Source organism: Mastigoproctus giganteus, chromosome 6 (assembly GCF_048544385.1).
Source record: "Mastigoproctus giganteus isolate SK-2022 chromosome 6, ASM4854438v1, whole genome shotgun sequence".
NCBI classification, from domain to species: domain Eukaryota; kingdom Metazoa; phylum Arthropoda; class Arachnida; order Uropygi; family Thelyphonidae; genus Mastigoproctus; species Mastigoproctus giganteus.
The window spans coordinates 18,915,166-18,936,363 of NC_143580.1; the positions used below are offsets into that span (position 1 = coordinate 18,915,166).

At 39.8% G+C, this 21,198-nt stretch overlaps 1 protein-coding gene across 1 annotated transcript in view; it reads left to right on the top strand.

Annotated features, from left to right (window-relative positions):
* The first annotated feature begins 3,484 nt into the window (after window positions 1-3,484).
* Window positions 3,485-21,198, top strand: part of LOC150084030 (O-acyltransferase like protein-like) — a 74,977-nt gene continuing 57,263 nt past the window's right edge. Inside the window, exons 1-3 of the mRNA XM_090375867.1 lie at window positions 3,485-3,845; window positions 16,458-16,675; window positions 21,082-21,196. Of these exons, the coding sequence (XP_090231993.1) occupies window positions 3,506-3,845; window positions 16,458-16,675; window positions 21,082-21,196 (673 nt within the window). The 5' untranslated portion in view covers window positions 3,485-3,505. The remainder of the gene's footprint in view (window positions 3,846-16,457; window positions 16,676-21,081; window positions 21,197-21,198) is intronic.

Sequence of the window (21,198 nt, forward strand, 5' to 3'; positions counted from 1 at the left end):
TCATTTTGAGCGTCCCTGTGACTGGACATTTGCTGTGAGTATGCCGAGTAGCTGGTCGAAGTGGAGGATGCTTCGGAATAGACACATTAGCAAGGTCCTTGATGTTGTTCTTGTTATTTGTTTTCGGATATTCTTACTAGTGCGCTCAAGACAGATTATTTCTCTCTAATTTAATTTTCTATTAGCATTTCCTCCATTTTCCTCTTGTCACGCGGTCCTGCCTAAGGACATTTCTGTTCGAACAGAAAAATCTGAGCTCCTCGCAATGTCATTCGGCCTTGAAGCCCGACATGTTATCTTGTGAATACAGCCAATGAGAACAGTGCTCTCAAAGAAATAAACTAATTGGTAAATATAGATCCCCCACATTCACGCTTGTCCTGTAGGAGTAGGTATATAGCGGTCATCATTCGGCGTTGTTTTTCATGGGCGACCACCACTGGTCCTTCGAACAGCTGTACCTGTAGGCCTTCAGAACGACAGCCGTACCTGTCGTTCTGAAGGCCGACCACGCACGTAAGACGATGCTATGGGCGATACCGAACTCTGCAGCCACACTCCTCGCACTTCGACCTTCCTCGACTTCCCAATTATTCGACCCCGGGTAAAGTCATCCAGATGTTTTCTACTGGCCATTTCGTTGTCTGTAGCACTGCATGAACCCAATTGAACGTCTGTAACAATCGTGCTCACCAACTATTCCGTACTTTGCACATAACTGCTGAACTGCTGCTTTTATCTGTTTATATGAGCCCTCTCATCACGATTCAAATTTTTGCATGCGCAACAACTTTCTACTGAACGGCCACAGTTAAGCAAATCGCCACAGGTTGTTTCGTTTGGTTTTGTGGTTGCAACCTTTAGAAATAGTGTTGGTCCTTAAGTTTTGTACAAGCCGACCGGGCTAGCCAGGTGGGTAAAGTGCCTGCCTGGCAACCCAAAGGTCGCGGGTTCGAATCCCGCCTCGGGCTTGGATCAGAATAAAATTCGAAACATTTTGGAGGTGCATTATGTTTACAGAAGCCAATGAGCTAACAAAAAAAATAAATAAATAAATAAATAATAAGTTTTGCACACCAGTGTATGTTCTGTTGCGGTAACAAACAAGAAATTTTGGGGTATGTGCAAGCGTTAATTTGACCAATATTATCAGACAAACATATCTATATAGTAGTAGTGGCATGTGATGCAAGAAAGCAAGTGTATGAGCTTATGCATTATCAGCCAAAAAAACAAATCACACCATTCCCTCCAAATGCCTGTCCAGTTCTTCCTTAAATTTATTCAACTTATCAACTTCCACAATGACAGATGGAAGTTTGTTTCAGCAATTAACCACCCGCTGGCTAAAGGCAAATTTCCACAAATCTATTCTACATCTGTCCTTTCTTACTTTGAATTTATGCCCCCTTAGGTTCGTAATCTGAACAAGTGGAAGGATCCCATCAGAATTCAGCGTCCTCAACCCATTCAAGGCCTTATATACCTCAATCAGATCACCGTGCAGGTGCCTGGTCTCCAGCCACTGCAATTTTTAGAACTTACGCGTCTCTTGGTAAGAGGATCCCTTCATTCCCCTCACCAATCTTGTTGCCCTTCTCTGTACACGCTCAAGCAAATCTACATCCTTCCTAAATGAGGCCTCCAGACCTGTACGCAGTACTCAAGGCGTGGCCTGACCATTGCCTTATACAGAGGGATAATCACCTCCTTTTTCCTGCTAGCGATATTCCTATATATCATTGACAAAACCCCATGACCTGGCCTGGCAGCCTGTCTGCATTGCTCAGAAAACTTCATATCTGACTGCACAATTACTCCCAGGTCTTTTTCATTTGATTGCTCAATTACTCCCAGGTCTCTTTCATTTTCTACCACCTTAACTGTAGTACCACACAGTTGGTACGTTCCTCTGGGGTTACTTCTACCCATATGCAGTACTTTGCATTTTTCTCTGGGGTTATTTCTACCCATATGCAGTTACTTTGCATTTGTCAAGGTTAAACTTTAGTTGCCACTTCTCAGCCCATCTGCCCAAATTGTCTAGATCCTGTTGCAGTAGCACACTGCCATTACTGTCATTAACAACCCTGCCAACCTTTGTATCATCTGCAAACTTCGACATTAAGCCTGATATACCTTCATCAATATCATTGATAAATATACAAAACAACAGTGGACCTAACACCGAACCCTGTGGGACACCACTAATAACATTAGTATCACGAAGAGCATATTACCCTTGTCCTCCCAAACTAGCAGTTTCCCTCAACCTTTTATGTATCCTCAATAATACCGGCAAAAACTCTTGCATCACCTTTAAGTGTATCCCGTGTCTACAAAACAGATTCCTTCTACCTACAAGTGCGGTGAAAACTGATACAAATTTCCACCCAAAAGCCTTGCAGAGTCCTTCAAATCTTGAGTTAATCCACAAAGCTTTCAACTTATAATCCTTCCTATCGTGCCTGGGCAAAATTGCAAACACATTGTGACCTAACTCGCGGCCTTTCTTCAGAATGGTATTTGCCTAACAAATCGTGAGATCGTGTAAGCTTAATGTCATTAGTCCCCACATGAATATGTTCTCTTCCCCCCCTTAAAATCTGACAATCTGTTGGCGACATCACTAATAGTTGCTCTTGGCAGACACCCAGGTTCTAGTCCTCCTATTCGTATTACAAAAAATATTTCCCGTTTCCCTGACAACGGAGTTTCCTAATAAAACAATGTCCTATCGAACCAGAATAGTTTCCAGCTGGTTATTCTGTTCTGGGACTCGAATTCGGAGTGCATTTTATTTATTGAAATTCGCATTAAAATCGGATAATTAGTTAAGGTGTTATAGCAGATTAAAATTAATGAGGATTCTATTTAATTATCCCTCAATAGTTGAATAATATTTCCTGCTTATTGTCACCTTCATTTACTTTTAATTAATGATAATATTTATCAGTCGTGGACTGATGAATAATTAGTGGAGTCCCCCAGGGATCGGCATTGGGCCCATCGTTTATTTATATATTTACGAATTAATTATTTATTAATACCATTAATTATAATTTGAAATTAAGTTAAGTTAAGAGCTGAAGTTGTTCCTCTTTAACGACTTTATCTGTCCAAAGTTGTCAAGAATTCACTCTTTTCAAGGATAAAATCTTGGAAGGCATTTCAATTATTTTGAAGATAATTTAAATACAAGGTTGTTTTCAGAGTATGAAGGGAAAAGAGAGAGAAAGATAATTTTTCCTGCTCAATATCACTTTTTTTTTTAATAATCATGTTCAGATTATTCCACAATAAACCTGTTTCTTCAATATTTTGTTCAAGAAGTTCTGGTTTTCTCAAGGTCCCTCCAGCCGTATACAATTTAATTAAGCGTGACGGGATTATTTAACAAATTCTCTATAAATCAAACACGTATTTCCGCAAACAACACGATTAAACGTAATGTCTTTTTACTTTTACTAAGACCCCCAAACACTTCATTCAGTCAAATACCGCGATGGCGTACAGTTGGATTTTATGCGTTCCGTGTCTTTGGTTTATTGCTGTAGTTCATAGTGATGACCATGCCACCACAAACATTTCTATCAACTCTCCAGTGGATTTACAAACACAAAATGCAACTTTCGAGGCTCCTCCAATTCCGAAGACCCCGGACAGGTACCTCGCCGCCCACATAATGATGGGGATCATCAAAGGACTATCGGACAGTATCGGGAAAATGTTACTTCCTAAACTGATGAGAATTTTTCTAGAAGAAGAAATATCTTCATCGTGTGTGCAATCCATGATGAAATTCAGCACCTCATTACGACAGATGAAGACGTGGGCTGTGCAAAGTAAGTCATTTTTTCAAGACGTTCTCAACTGCTGCGTAAATTGTCCATTATCTTTAACATGTTCAATGGATCTATCCAGAGCCTTTGAAATTTCATTAAAATCGAATAAGTATTTAAGCTGGCTTTTGTTTATTTGTTTCACAAGGTTCTCTTGTTCTTGTGTACTTGATATTATCCTTTGGATGTTCGGCCATTAGTTGAGAAGGAAACATTTGGTCCCTGAGAAGGTTTTCGGCCAGTTTCCATTCTATAACCACACACTGTTCCTTTAAAGAGTAGTTGGTTAAAATGTGTGGAGATTTTAAAGTTATTGGTCTCTGAGCCAGAAACTTGGCTACACAAAAATGCCTTGCTTTCTGTGCGATTGGGGAAGTCGAGCAAGATCTGAAAATTGGGAAAGGTAAGTGTGGACATGGAGGTGGTCTCTGGCGCTAAATAAAATTAAAGACAAGCCACTATAACGACCAAAACTAGGTACTGTTATCTTCTCTGCACATAAAGCTACGTTTAAAGTAACAGTTCATTAAAGCTCTGAGAAGGAACGAAATTACTTCAACTAGGTTGGACTGAAACGTCTTTCTTATTTCGATTACATTGAAAAAATCAAAGCAGATACTTTTGTTGAACCTCAAATCGGCAGGTTGCTACTAGATTTTGTATTTTAAAAATCCCTAAACTGCCCTCTTGGGCACCACAGTTGGTATAATCATCGTTCTCCCCACAGTGGATGGAAATGACCTGAGTCTGAAACCCATCAATGAAGCAAAGAATTTTTATGGGTCTTTTTGAAAATGTGGCTATTTAGGGCGAGGGCAGCATAGTTTTTTCTCCAGAAAACTCGGTGGTTTCCTCTACCAGACTCCAAATCGATAACAAAACACTCACAATTTACAGAGAAATACATGAGGTAATATTGCGCAAGTTGCCGATGCACTAAAACCCCCCAGATAAGAGCAGCAAAGCAACTTGCGCAAGTGTTGTGAAAGTGCTTTGGTTAGCGGGAGATCCCTAGGGGGACCCTTTTCCAATGCATCGCAGTCTAAAAAAATGTGCAAAATGCATCATGTCCTGCTCGAAAGTTCCGCAAACATCTTGATTTTGCACATTTTTTTAGACTGCGATGCGTTGGAGAATGGCCCCCTAGGGATCTCCTGCTAACCAAAGTACTTTCACTACACTCGCCCAAGTTGTAGTGAAAGTACTTTGGTTAGCACACTCAAAGACATCCATGGAGGATGTCTTTGAGTGTGCTAAGTGCAGAGAATGTGAAGAAATTAGGCGCCAACTCAGCGTTCTGTTGGGCGTCTATGAGAGCTTGAAGAGTCCAGTGGATGCCCTAGAAGGAATTGAAATGGGAGGCCCAACAAGTTCTCACCTGCCCAACTCAACGCCAGAGCAGAATCGTATGCACCAGGCAACACAGCGGCAAACTTCAGGGAAGAAGGCGCTGGTCCCACAGGAGATAGTTACTGTTAGTGAATCAATCGTCAGGGAAACGAGAAAGGTATTGTGCAAAAAGGATACGTGGAATAGAACCAAGGTAGTCTGGTCTACCATGGGCATAAATTTGATGACGTTATAGAGCAAATATCATCGTTTAAGGGCACAAAAGGTGATATCGTTGTAGACGTTGACACCAATGACATTAAGTTTAGGAGATCTGCGGATTTACTGAGCAAGTACAGGTCAATGCTGAAAACAATTCGCGAATTAGGGTTAAATTTTAAGGTGTCTGCACTCCTGCCCAGACAGGATAGGAAGGAGTATATGATGAGAGCCTTGTCAATCAACTCGGCCCTGGAGAGATTGTGCAGAGCTCATGAGGTAGAATTTTTCTCAGAGCGGTCTCTTGTTGTTAACAGGAGAAATTGCTTCTACAGGGATGGGATACACTTAAATAGAAAGGGTGCAGGAATATCTGCTAATGCTATCGAGAGAGTGTTCGTTGGGTCGGAAAACTGCTAGCTTTGGGGAGGATACAAGGACTAATAGATTAATAGTAGCCACTGGCAGAGGTGAAAGTGATTCTTGCACACTGATTCTATTGGAATGAGCAGCAGCCGCCCGGAAAGCCAGTTGCTGGGGATTTCAGGAACTGCTGGGGATCATGAAACAAGTAAATACATGGGCTGGGTTAGAATACCTAAAATAATGAACCAATGTATACTCCTCACTAGGACTTATGGAATTGAAACTTGGGCACTCACTAAAAAAATGTAAGAGAAGCTGAGAACTACACAGCGAAGAATGGACTGAATTATATTCTGAATCAGATTGTTAGATAAGAAGAGAAACACATGGATTAGGCAGCAAACTCAAGTAAAGGACATTCTTATCAAAACTAAAGAACTAAAATGGTCACATAGCTCGAAGACATGATGACAGATGGACTAAGAAAATAACAGAATGGTACCCAAGAGGAGCTAGAAGAAAACCTGGAAGACAACAACGGAGATTGACAGATGAAATTCATGAGTTTGTGGGTAGCAAATGGATGGCCATTGCACAAAAGAGAAGGAACTGGAAAGTTGCTGGAGAGGTCATCATCCTGCAGTGGATTCAAAATGGCTGATGATGAACTAAGATTTAAAACAGGTGCATATATACTTGCTTGTACACCAATGCTAGGAGTATAGTAAACAAATTTGATGAATTTGAAGTGCTGGTTAAGACATCCATGGCGGATATTGTTGGATATCAGAGACGTGGTGCCCCATCAGATATAAGAGATGCAGAATTGGAATTTGGGGAGTACCGAAACGATAGGAAGAAATGTGTACAGAAACGGAAGATAGGAAGAAATCTGTACCGAAATGTGTACAGAAACGATGAACGGGATAGGAAGGGAGGAAGGATTATGCTGCGATAGGTTGAGAAACACATAAAATCTAAGGCTGTGCATCCAGTTTACATAGGTGACATTCCAGTTTACAATGTTGCAGTCAGTTTGGTGTGACATAAGCAAAACAATGAACGATTATACAGAGAAATAGAGTGGATCAGTAAACCAGAATGTCTTGTAATGTGGGGATTTTAACTTTCCAGATATACACTGGGACTAGTGGGTTGGTCACTTGCACAATAGTAAAGCTTTTGTGGATTTACTGGATGATTGTTTTCTACAGCAGAATCTACGAGAGGCAACAAGAGGGAGTAACATTGTTGATCTGGTTATTAGCAGTGATTATTCATTCATTAAGAATTTAGAGGTAAAGGAACCACTAGGTGGCAGTGATCACAGTGTACTGATGTGAGATTTACTTAAAGATGTAACTACTATCAGGGGTAAAGGGAAGGGTTTTTGCTTTCGTAAAGGCAACTACAGTGGTCTCAGAGACTTTTTAGGTTCTATACAGTGGGACCAACTGATGATGTTACCAAAGCAAATTCTAAATGGGAAGCATTCAAGAAAGTAATCTTGGAAGCTTCTAGGCTTTTTGTTCCAACTAAGAAATACTGCTCTAAGTTCAGTCCCAAATGGATGTCAAATGAACTAATGAGACTCGTGGCAGAGAAGAAAATGCATGGGATGCATATAAATTGTCAGGCGACAAAGAAGCCTATGGCAGATACAAGCTACTCTGTAATGAAGTCAGAAAGGAGGTGACGGCAAGCGAAGGAAAATTATAAAAATCTTTGGCAAAGGATGTAAAGAAAAACAGCAAGGACTTCTTTACTTATTTTAACTTTAAAAGGAAGGGGATGAATCACATTGGTCCACTTGATATCAATGGTTTAGCTATAGATGATTATTCTCAGATAGCTGCCGAACTAAATGAGAATTTTCATCTACTTTCACAGATCAAGAGTTATTCAAGGAGGAGAGGTCGAGATGTTTATCAAACTCGAACAGGGAATTAAATGATTTTGTAATAACTGAGAGCAAAGTGGAGAAGAAATTGTTGAAATTAAACATAAGAAAGGCACCTGGGGTGGATGGGATCTATCCAGTTATGTTAAAGGAGGCAGAAAAGGAAGTAAGTAAACCCTTAGCACTAATTATGAGAACATACTTAGATTCGGGGGAAGTCCACGTGGACTGGAGATGTGCAAATGTATCCCCAATTCACAAAGGGGGTTCAAAAGGTGACACGAGTAATTACAGACCAGTTAGTTTAACTTCTGTTCGGGTAAAATAATGGAGTCACTGGTTAAAGATGCATTGCAGGATCATCCAGACAAGACTGCAGCAATAATTCAGACACATCATGGGTTTGTTAAGGGAAAGTCTTGTCTGACCAATTTGATTGGATACTATGACGTCATCACAAAGGAACTGGTTGCAAAAAATTATTTTGATATCGTATACTTGGATTTCACAAAAGCCTTTGGTACTGTTGCACATGGAAGACTACTGTATAAATTGGAGCGTTATGGCATTAAGGGCAAGTTGCTAGAAGGGATGAAACGGTGGTTGAGTTGGGAAAGACAGAGAGTGGTGATCAGTGGGTATTGCTCTACGGGGACCAATGTTATTAGTGGTGTCCTCAGGGTTCGCTGTTGGGTCCTTTGTTGTTTTGTATATTTATCTATGATAGTGATGAAGGTATATCAAGCTTAATACAAAGGTTGGCAGGGTTGTTAATAACAGTAATGACAGTATGCTGCTGCAATAGGATCTGCAAAAGTTGGGTAGATTGTCTGAGAAGTGGCAACTGAAGTTTAACATTGGCAAATGCAAAGTACTGCAATATGGGTAGCAATAACTCAAGATTAACGTACCAACTATGTGGTTGGTACGTTATACTCAGGGTAGTGGAGAATGAAAGAGAACTGGGGTAATTGTTCAGACAGATGTGAAGTCGTCTGAGCAGTGCAGAGAGCCTGCCAGAGTAGGTCATGGAATCTTGTCAATGATATGGAATTTTGGGAGCAGAGGGATAAGGAGGTGATTATTCCCTTGTATAAGCCAATGATCAGGCCACACCTTGAGTACTATATACAGGTCTGGGGCCTCATTTTAGGAGGATGTATAGTTGCTAGAACGAGTATAGTGAAGGGCAACAAGGGTTGGTGTTACAAAGAAAGCTTTAAATTCTGCAAGTTGCAGCATCTGAAGACTAGGCACCTACGTGGTGATCTGATTGAGGTGTGTGGATGGATTGAGCAGGCTCAATGCTGATGGGATTCTTCCTCTTGCTCAGATTACAAACTGAAAGGGCACAGTTTCAAATTGAGGAAAGACAGTTGTAGAATACATTCGTGAAAGTTTGCTTTTAGCCAGGGGGTGGGTAATTGCTGGAACAAACTTCCATCTGTCGTTAAAGAAATTCAAGGCAGAACTAGACAAACATTTGGAGTGTGACCGGATGGGTGCAATGGGAATTTTTTTTTTGTTTTTTTTTTTTGGTTGATGGTGTATAAGCTTGCTTTCTTGGATCATGTGTCTCTACTAATGCTAATCCCTGAACTAAACACAAGTTCAGAAATCTAAAAAAGTTGTTAAGCGTGGCTAGTTTGCGGTCATGTATAATTGACAGCATATTTTTGTTTTTAGTATTTTTATCAATATTTTTATATAAATAACCTATTGGTAAAAATAAACAATAAATAGAAAATTTTTTATTTGCAAAAAATTCTAATGTGATAGAACGAATTTTAATTAAATTTCGAAATTTCATTAAAACTATATTTCAGATTACTTATTAGTAACAATTGATAAACTATCCTTGGAGAGAGAGAAACACTGTGATTTTATAACCTTGGATGGTCTAATATCTTCATTATGTGACCTTGTTATAAGTTCTTTTTTTGAAGTATGTTTTTAGCCTTGATGCTTAAGCCTTGAAGGCCGACCTGCCCAGGGCTTGCGATTCTGATTTATTACCATCTGATTTTGACAGATATCGCCAAAAAGTTGAGGCCAACAGCTCTGGCAAGAGACCAGAATGTTCGACCGCCATTTGGACAAGAAGTAAGTTTTCTTGTAAGTTTTTAAGCTTAGCCTGTTCGAAATCTAGTTTGGACTGGTTAATAATTGCTTTACAATTTTTAAAAGCTTTGGTGTAGGCAGAAAATTAACCCGGACGTTTGGATACAAGCCAATTGCGACAAACAACGTTCTTCTCATGAATAGCCTTAGCACATTTATGGAAAACCAAGTCAGATAAAAAACGAGATTTTAGGGTGGAGTGTGGAATACGGGAATCCCTACAAGAATAATTTCGCTGACACGATCTAAGCAAACGTTTTCACCAGAAGATTTAAAACAGTAATATCACCAAAAGAAGAAGAGAAACAAAGTAGATCATCCCGTTTTTCATTCCTGTAATGTCAAACAGGAGGTTGAGAATGGCCAAGAGAGAGAGAGATAGGCTCCATTGGAGAAGAGACCAAAACTAAGTTGTGAGATGAGGTGCCGAGAGGACTACTTACCTCGAAGGTGTGCTTAGAAGGATTATTTGTGAGAAAGAGACCAAGCATGTTGGCTGCGTGATTAGGATTGTCTGGTATTCTTGTAGTTAAATTAATAATTTGTGTGATGTTATTAGTAATTGCAGAAGCCTCAGCAACAAGACCAGTTCGGTCGGTGTAACTAGAACACCGAATCCAGCTTTAGTTGTGAACATTAAAATCACCAAGGAAAATTTGCTCACTGTTAGGAAAGTTGGACTTGAGAAAATTAAGTTTTAAAATGAGAAAGTTCAAGAATTCCAAGTGATTATTGGAGTTGGAAGAATGATATAGGCAATAAATGAATTTGAAAGAACGTTGCAGAGAGATTTTTAAGCCAGAAAAGATCGAAAAGAGGAGATTCCAAATTATTAAATCTCTGAGATGGAATACCAGAACCAACATATATGGGCAAATACCATCTTTGAAGAGAAAGAAATCATACAGCGAAAAATTCGTTTAACTCAGTTGAGCAATAGTTGAATCTAGTGGATCAATTGGGACTTAGAAAATCAAGTCAAAGATTTGATTGCTTTATATTGTGTTTTTCCGGGAATTTAAAAATAAATACCGCCCATTTCGTATTTCTTTGGGGTGGAATTTATCGACGGGGGAAGATAATATGTATATATGTATGTATTTGTGTAGGGTGGCACCTGGAACGTTAGTTCTTCTCCACCTCGTTTCACTTTTAAGATAAAAGACTCTGCAGAAAGGCCATAAATGAACTGGCTGTTTGGCTATCCGAAATCAGCAGGTCGTAAACGCGCCTGCTGATTCCGGGAGAAGCACGTGAAGGTAGACCAGGGCTGCCAACCGGTGGCAGCAGAAGAGACGGACTCCAAGAACCGAACAAAGTTCGAGCCAATGACTCTAGCCAAATATAGTGAGAAAACAAAATCTTATACAACTATAGAATAATTAAATACTGTACACAAGATTAACCTCAGCAGCTTGAGGTAAACAGATGATACTTCGAGGTTTCAAAGTAAACAATCCAAGTGATCCCGTTAACTTTTAAAAATTAACATACATATAAAGAAAAAATTAAAGGTTATATACAAGCTCAAAGAAATTAATTAAGGATAATAATCCCTCAAAAAAATCCCTAGACCAGTACCATTCAACCAACAAAACTTTACACAAGCATTTTAGCCCAGAAGCAGGCACGAACCTTATAAAGAGCTTAGGTTAAATGTGACATCCGGTAAGTCCTGCAGTCATCAGTAGCAAAGTCACAGTCAGTCAATCTCCAATAACAAAGTCACAGTCACTTAACAGACAGCCGAACAATTTCAGGAGCTCAGGAATTTTCATCGTTAAACTGAGTTGTAGTTGCAGGACACTTGTAGAGTTGCAAAAACACACACAGCACGTCCAAAATTGTTAATCTTGTTGAGAAAATGGACGTTATTGCAGTGAAGATGATGAGTCTTGAGCTGAATTTGAAACATTCGCAGGTGCAGTCATTCAGAAAGGATTGCAAGCCTTTTACTGAAGGTTGCCATAGCAAAATCCTGAAGGGCGCGGTAACTGGTGGCATTTGATACAAAATTAGGTTCAAATCCTGATGAAAAGTTGGGAATTGCTTTTGCAGAATTATCGAAATTCATTGTATGAGGGACAAGAGTACTATTGCTGGTAATCAATACGTGCTGGTAATCTTTCACGAAGCCACAATGACAGAGTTCCGTAAGAGACAAACGAAATTTAAACAGTTTCTTATTTAATGATCCATGTCCTGATATCAAATAGGAGGTAAACAAGTTAAGACTAACTCAGACTGTAGATTTTGTATCCATAAGAGAGTCAACTTCAGGAAAAACCTTACGTGTTACACTGCCCAGTGTTGTGCCATCCCACCTACTCTGCCACAAATTGATCAACTCTTGCCAAATTCTTTGTCGTTCTTGAGTGTTAATAGAAATTACAAGGATCTGAGTGGAAATCTAACGTTTCAAGCGATAACATAAATCTCTGAAAATTATGTAGAGGTCGAGTGGTAACGTCCCAGCTAAAACCTGCAAAGCAGATGTTGAAACTGTTCGACAAATCTTCGAAATTCAAAGAAACATTGTACGCTGAATTGACATCAATTTTGACTGAAATTGCACAGACCGTACCCAATGGAACCAAGCGCCAGCAATATAGGCAACCATAGGGAGAAACACAGAGTTACAGTAAAGATTTTCTAGAAACTCTGACAAGAGCGCAGGTGAAATTTCCGATCTTAATTCGCAGATTGGATAAATATGGGACAAAATTTAACTTGCTGTCAATAGTTATTCCCAAAAGTTTAATTTCCGTTATTATATAATTCCGTTATTATATTTGTCTATCGTTTATTTTAACTCTTGGTGGTCGACGAACGTCCAATTTAGAGCCAAGGATAATAATTTTTATCTTGGTAGAACTAATTTTTAACTTATTTTCAACTGTCCATTGTTGAAGATCAGATAAAATCCCGAGGGGACCCACAGTTTCTTGTGGTTAATAAACGGATAATAATAATGATAATAATAATAATAAAACTTTCTCAGCGGATATTTCAATTGAAGACCTTGAATTGCCACTAACAAGGACTGTCATATCAATCGCATATGCCATGATCTTCACGTTGTCAAAGGTTCGGGTAATCCAACCTTGCAAAACAAAGTTCCAGAAAAGTGGTACCAAAATGGATCCCCGAGGACACCCTCGAAAGACCTGACGCGAAATTTGTCTGTACTTGGATCTGACAGTGATAAATCTGTTAGAAAAACAGCTCTTAATTAGAAGATAAAGTTGCTTGGAACATTCGGCATGACGTAAACGTTTGAGGGCACTTTCCCAACAAAGGGAATCAAAAGCACCCTCGAAGTCAATAAAGATAGCAATAGTATACTTGAAGCTGGAGTGTTCAACAGAAGAAATGAAGGCAACAAGGGCGTTGTTGCAGGACTTTCCAGGAGTGAATCCGTATTGATTAGGCGCAATTAGTCCCCGTTCCAATAACAAGTTGTTTAATCTCAGGGCAATTAAACGTTCTGATAGCTTACCAATGTTAACCAATAAGGCTATAGGCCGATAAGACCTCGGTCCTTCAGGGGGCTTGTCTGGTTTCCTAATCAGCTTGATAAGGGCAGCTCTCCACAGATCCGGGAAAGTTCCAGCATCTAAATATTTATTGAAAAATTGTAAAAGAATACTGGGCTTAAGCTTAAGCTCGAGGAACACCTGAGCTGATACTTGCAGATGTAAAAGACTCCGAGGAGGACAAACACTCCAGATCTGTTTTAGAGGCCGTTTCCAGAAAGATTCCTTTGTTCCTCACTAGCCTAAGAGAATTGATCTTAACATTTTTTAAATCCGATTTAAGAGCTTTGGTCACCAATATCTTAACGTCAACACTTGACTTACAATCACTGTTTTCAGGAGCTCTAAGAAGTTCCTCGACGAAAAACCCGGGTTTTCGGGAGAAAAACCATACTACCCTCCCCTCAGACGAACTAATTCAGCCACGTTGTGAAAAAGGCTCATGCAAAATCCTCAGGATTCGAACTGTGGTTTTTTCCAACTAGTCTGGAGGACGCTGAATGTACTGACTTTATAGAATTAAAGATACAGATCTGCAAAACGGATTTAAAAAGTTATTACGAGGGATAAGTTTGCAAGCTATATAAGTGACCTCGTGGGTAGCACATCTAATAGAATCGCCGTTCTTCCAACACCGGGTGGAAAAGTCCTGAGTTCGAGTCCCATCATTGACGGCAAGGATTTTTATGTGCCTTTTTCCAAACTTGGCTGTTGTAAAAAAGGTTTAAATCAGTCATATACCAACCGTGAAATGCTTTTTTGGCATTTCAGAAAGTACAACAAAACGAAAAGAAACAAGGTTCCAGTTGGCTGAGGATCACCAACACTGGTCGAAGGTTTTTTTTTTTTTTTTTTTTGATTGTGTGTGTCCTGATATGAAGGGTGGCTCCTAGACACAAGCCCATCTCCACCTTTTACTCCTGAGAAAGCTCAGAACGTCTGCAAGACAGGCCTGAAAAAAAGAGCATTATGTCAGGCCATTTCGCCACCAGGGATTAACTAACACTTGGATCCACCATTCTCTATGTGTGCTGTAATGCACAAATCCTGCACCTACCGGAAGTAGTGCTATACTGGTAGGTGCCAGCAATCCCGCCCCCAAGGCTGCCCAAACTTGGAGGCCAGCGAAAAAAAAAAAAAAAAAAAAAATATATATATATATTAATAAATAAAAATAAAAATAAAATAAAAAATAAAAATAAAATAAAAAATAAGAATAAAAATTTTCCAACTAAGAACAATGTACACTTGTTGAAAAAAAAGCAACATTATACGATTATTTACATGCAAATAGCAAATACATACACTTACATTAACTTAACACTTAGAAACATTAACATTAACATTATCTCCACTTTAGAGTCCATCCACAAATGCAAGCCTGAATTGGGTGTCCAGGAGCAGAAGATCATCTCGCTGTAGACAAGAAACATCCTATAAAGATGACATTACACGAAGTGTTCTGTCGTCAAATGTGCAGCACTTCCCTTAATTGGTATCCTGCAATAGATTTCTTAGCTCCTGTCTTCTTTTAAAAACTTTGGCCGAGAATTCCTGAAGCAAAGCAAAGATGTCCCACCTCTGAACCAAGAGAGGTAAATTATTCTCCGTGAGGTTTGGCAACCTATTTAGTAATTCCTGCCTGTCTGAAGTATACAGTCCGCATTCAAGGATGACATGTCTCCAAGATTCCACCTCACCGCACGAACAGTAGGGGTCAGGTTCTAATCCTCTTTCAAATAGTTTGGCCCTTAAGCCATGTCCAGTGATTAAGTAACTCGTGGTCATGGTGGGAGCAAACCAAGAAGACACCCTCCTATCCATTGCAAAGCTTAGGGCTGGAATGTAGCCTCTTGTAATGGTTCCATACTCACTCAAATCCCAACGTTGCTGCCAGCAATTCACAAGCTCGCCCCAAATTCTACGTTTTTCCTCCTTTATGTTGTTATTTGGATTAGAGGTAATATTCAATATTTGTAACGCCCTTCCCTTCTTTAAGTTATATACAATACCTCGGAAAATAATGTGTAAATCCAAGGGGATGGTACCTGCAATAACCTGTAAGGCATTTGTCGACACTGTCCTTAGAGCGCGTATAACTGTAAGCAACATTGTACGTTGCAGGGACAGAAGCTTGGCTTTAGTTGTAACCTTGGTAGCAGCCGCAAACCAAATACCAGCACCATAATCTACAATGGGAAGAAATATCGTCTTGTAGTACAATACCAGAGTTTTTTTGGATAAACCCCATTCCTTGCGGGAAATTCTAACAACTGCAGCTATGAATTTTTTGATTTTTTCATTGATTTTAGTGACATGTACATGAAACCTGAGACGATCATCTAAAGTTAAACCCAGATATTTGGTGTTCTGTACATATGGAATTTGAGTACCATATAGGGTTACCTTTGGCGGCCTTCCATATTCGAAGTGGTGTTTAAACACCATGAAATTGGTCTTGGTGACAGAAATCTTTAGTTTATTCAAACCCGCCCATGCCACTAAATTATTCAAAACTGACTGAATTTTTTGTTCGAGAATTTGGAAAAGCATCACTTGATCCGTTAATTCATGGTTCCAGCGATTTAAAAATAATGGAAGGACTCGAAAATGAAAAAAGTAGCACACGCCATTGAATTCATCCCACTATGTGTCAAAAATGCAGGGCTGGTGGTGGCACTGTAATTGTGTGCACAATGTTTTCGTAGTACATATTGGTCTTATTAATACCAATAAAGTAACATTTGGATGCCACAATTTATGTGGAAATTGTTCCCGATTGGGGGTATCCCTTCATGATTATAATGTGTCTATCTGCGAATGGGTACTTTCACTAGGATGATACCTATTCTCACCAAGTCGCAATTCAATCAACTGCGATACGCGTTGAACACATCTTTGAGCCGATGTCACGTTGGATCCAGGCTGTTTTAAGAGATAAACGGGGATCTGCTTAACATGGGAACTTCTTAATAAAGTAGCACCTCGTTGTATGCATAGTTTTTATTACTAATACTTGATAATAATTTGGATTTCACGATTAGTGGTATTCTTAATAATTGTTCTTATAGTATATACATAAGCCATAGTTTTTCAATGAATCTCTAATGCGAAAAGATAAGGTATACTTTGATTCTTTTACAGTGCTGGATGCTTCAGGAAAGATTCCAAGCGGATTACTGTATGGAGACATCACCGAATTTGGATCGTATGACCAGTGTATCGACATCATAGTTCCAAAGAGAAATGGTGAAGAAGACTTCCGTGGTCAATACTGTACCGTGCTTATTAACTTCCCTCTTCTGCCTTTCACCCCGAATATCAGCATTGGCGCACTCATTACCATTTACCCCAATGAACCGGTAAGATCTCACAGCTGTACAAGAATTGGTTGAACGTATAAACTTATGCAATTTATGGATATATTTCACATTCGCAGATGAATTTATTCTTGTATGGCCTTTATATGAATTTTTTTTTATATGAATTACAGGTATATCAATTTTATCTATCTGTGTTCACAGAAAGATGAAATTCAATCGTATGTTTGACAATTTAATTTTTTTCTTTGTGGCGCTGAATGAAGGGCAGTGTGTCACAATGGATAATGTGGAATACAGATGAGTGATTTGGCTTCTCTTTCTGCGAGAGAAAACACCCAAAACACCCATGAAGAAATGGTTGTTGTTAATAGAGAAGACTTCCCGGATTACAGTATTATTGTGTATTGATGTAAACAATTAAAATGTTAAAGAACCCTCAGTACAAGAGGAAGAAATCCTAGGAAGCCCAGCAACTTCTGTAAGAGACGTCTTGTGAAAATGGAAGCATTAATCCTGTAACATCGCCGTATTAGGGTAAAAGAATTAGCTGCAGAGCTCCAAATTAGGGGAGTCTATGGAGAACATCATCCATCAAGAGTAGCGTATGAGTAGTATCTATTAGACGGGGTCTGATCCCTCCCAGAAGGTGGAAAGAGCAGAATGTGCTCATGAAAAGTTGCCAATGTGCCAGAAAAAGTAGGAGGAGTTATCTTCACGGTTAGTCACCACGGATGAACTTGGATCCGTCACTATTATCTCTAAAATGAAAAAATATCAAAATAATGGAAGCATGCAGAGTCAACACCACTCAAAAAAAGCAAAGGTGTTGCCAAAATGATAGCTGTATCAGTATTTTTGGATCAGCATATTATTACTAAAAGATTACCTTCAAACGAGCTGTACGGTGATGGAAAAGTATTATTCCAACCGCTTCAAAAAGCGACTGGCTGCTATAAAAGAAAAAAGACAGGAAAAGCTTGTCAAAAGAAGGACGTTTGCTCCACGATAATGTCCTTTTGTGATCCTTGCATGTTGCAGTGAAGCATGCCAACGAATGTGGATTTGAAATATTTCCACATCCTATTTATTCCTTTGACCTTGAGAATTCTTCCTTTTTCGTGCCTTGAAGTCCTTTCTTCGTGCAAAACACTTTGGTGCTGATGATGAAGTGATTACCATTGCCGAGTAGTGGTCTGAAGGGCAGTTAGAGGACTTCTACAAAGCTGGCCTACGGAAGTGTATTGAGATTTGGCAAATATGTGCCATTTTGTGTGGTGACTGTTGAAAAAGTGTAATACATGGAGTTTGTTACAATCTTCTGTCACAACTGCTTCTGGGCGAATACAAATCTTTTTTTGAACTCCCCCCCGTTCTCCTGCTATTTAAACTCATGTTACCCTACCAAACTATCCCGACACACCACCCATTGTACTGACTGGGGCTTCAACAAGAGAACTTTGACACTCTCTTATAAGACAGTTTTCATCCCGGAAATCTCATATGCTTCGGCGGCCATGTGGAACGATAAGACAAGGCTAGTAGTAAATAGAAGAACGCTGGATTCTAATCAGCGATCCATCCTCCCCTCCATAATCCGCGCCTGCAGTACAGTGAGTACTCTACCCATACAAGTAATAGCAAGAACGCTCCCACTAGACCTAGAAATCCTTAGAACTGGAACCTTTCCAAAAGAAGTCCCATACCTTCCTGAATTTTACAACTGATCCCACTAATAATAGGAAAGCAGAAAAAGGACGCCTGCAGAACCACCTGCTGAAGGAGTAGCAAAACAGATGGGCCGGTACCACCAAAGGAGACATCACCCGCAAGTTTTTTCCACAGACAAATAGAGTATACCCGAAATCACCATCATGGTTCTTCCCAGGAATGTGGATACAACGTACTTAATAACAGGTCATGGCCCCCTTCAAGCAAAGCTCGCTGGCTTCAGACTCACAGAAAACCCACATTGCACTTGTGGAGAGATAGAAGACTGGAACCATCTTATGTTTGACTGTCCCATTTACGAAGATCTAAGATGTATTCTGAATACAAAAGTGAGATGTCTTCCAAGAGATCAAGAATTTCTCCTCCTTGAAACAGAAGAAGATTATAAAACGTTGTCACAATTCGCCAAGGACCTCTTCCGGAGAAGAAAGGTGCAAATTGCCAAACACTGAGGAAAAGCCATTCGACTATGCCAACCAAAAGACAAAACATATCACCAACCAGCATTTCTCTCCTTTAAACGGAAGAAGATTAAAACCGAAAACTTGATGACAGACTGCAAGCGCAACCTCGACAACCTGAAATGCAAGTACGAGACTTGTCCCGGGAATGACCCACAACCCTAGAAGTTGGCGTCTCTTTAGAAGAACTAGAACTTAAATAGAAGATCTACCATGGACTTGACCTCATTGTACTCTGCTGCCAACGCCACAGGAGATCCTATACCTGTGCTGTCTTGCACGGTACTTTCTTTCCACTTCCCTGGGGAGGGGAGGAGATGGTTTCACTCCTTTTCCTCCTAGTGGGACATGGGCATGCCCCACTGACCACAGGGATCACCTCCTCTATCGACCCCCTTACTTCCTGTTTCCTCTCTCCAGCTCTCCCTCCCTTACTCTTTTCACTTTCACAGCGTAACCTAAATTTAAATTTAAATTTAAAACTTTGACCTGGGGTCGCCTTCCCTATTGGCTCCATATTTCTGACTTTCCCCCTGTCTTCAGTCTCCCCCTACTCTGCCTAAACACCAGCGAACGCCCCACACAATGTCAAAATTTTAAAAAATCGTCAAAATTCCAACTGCATACGAAAACCCTTCAGCGACTAATTCCCAATCCTATTAAATTATTATTATTTATTTATTATTTTTTTTTAGGTCCTTGCCACTGAAATCTCAGGAAATTATGTGAAAGGACCTGCCAGAGTGAAAACTTAAAATTACTTGGTACCTGGTCTGCCTCCAGAAGGCATAGTGTGGACAACGTTGGGCCCCAGCAGGGGTCTAGCTGCTAAATGGCCAGAAGAACAACGATACACAACTTACACACAATATATATAATGAAATTACAGAAATAATACAGCTGCTAATGTATCTAAAACCCCACAACAACAACAACAACAACAACAACACAAAAAGCAGCATATTAAATTTAATGGATTGTTTCGGGAATGATTTGTTCCTCATCGGCAGGCATCCAAAGTGAGATATTTGGATAATTCGAGAAATGCCTAAAGTAATAAGAAATTAGCTGAAGCAGCTTATGGCCATTACGCCTCGTACTTGGAGGGGTTTCTAGTTTCCCGGCGAAAAATAGAGAGAAAAATAAAAAAGAAATAAATTCCCATTGAACGCACAGGGAGAAAAAAAAATCATGCTACCATCGTCTGAGATTGAGTAACTCTGTCTCGTTCTTGGACTTAAAAGATTCGATAATCCATTGCTAATGAAGTGTAATTTTTTAAACGACGAAATTGTTAGCTGGATCTGCAACCACATAGTTCATCGTAAGGTACCTTAAGAGGATCCGTGATTTTTACTCTCCAACAACATGAAAATCGGGGAATTCTTTTTGAACAAAAGCTCTCCATTCCACCACATATAGACCACGTGCAAATTAAGTTCTACTGACTTCGGTGGATGCTTAACCAACAATTATCACACGTCCATCACCAAGATGTTGGGTGCAGTTGCATTAAGATCTGTGTATATCCGATCATTTCCTATGGTACTGAAGTCTCGATTTCGACTGCTACGACGCATCTGAGTCGAATGTTCCGCGGGGGGGGGGATTCTGGCTGTTGAAGTGGGAAAAATAGAAATTTCGGCTTTTCCCTGCAACAAGGACCAACCAGATGCTGTAGCTCTTAACATCAGACATCTTCCTGCCATAATTCACGACAGAAGACTCGTCGTTGCTGTCAAAACGATGGTTGGCATTATTTTAGAACTAGACCTCTGGGCCAGCTGCAGATGGAAGATCCCTGTACCAAGCTTTAGGGACAACCTAGTCCCTCTGGCCACCTCTAATGAGTTCAAGATATCTCCATCGACTTCCTTTTCAGATCCACGTAAAAGGACATTAAAACCTGCTTCTGAGGATCTCTCCATCATTCCAGTATGTCAACCTTACTGCGTGTGCTCAAATTACTGTCAACCACTGTGAAAGGACTTCTCCCTAGAAAATAATATTACTTGGCGACAAGCTGAAGTATACATATTTTCATATGTAAATTTTTCATGGGTTTTGTGTATGTCGCGTGCCTTGTGTATATAACAAAGAATTCTTCTTCTCCTTCTACCTTTCAACACCTTTTTGTGATTAGAGCTATTAGTTCATAGTCCTAATACAATGGTTGGGTAGTGTAGTACTCTGTACTGTCGTCCACTTTGTAAATATTAGCAACATCCTGTATTTTTCTTTGTTTCCTGTTTGCAGGTGCTGGAATTGCTGAAACGTTCAACGAATACGTTGTATGGACGTAAACTTCGAACAGGATTATGTCTCCCTTCTGCCTGTTCACAGATCGATGTTCAAAAGATAGGAAACAGAGGT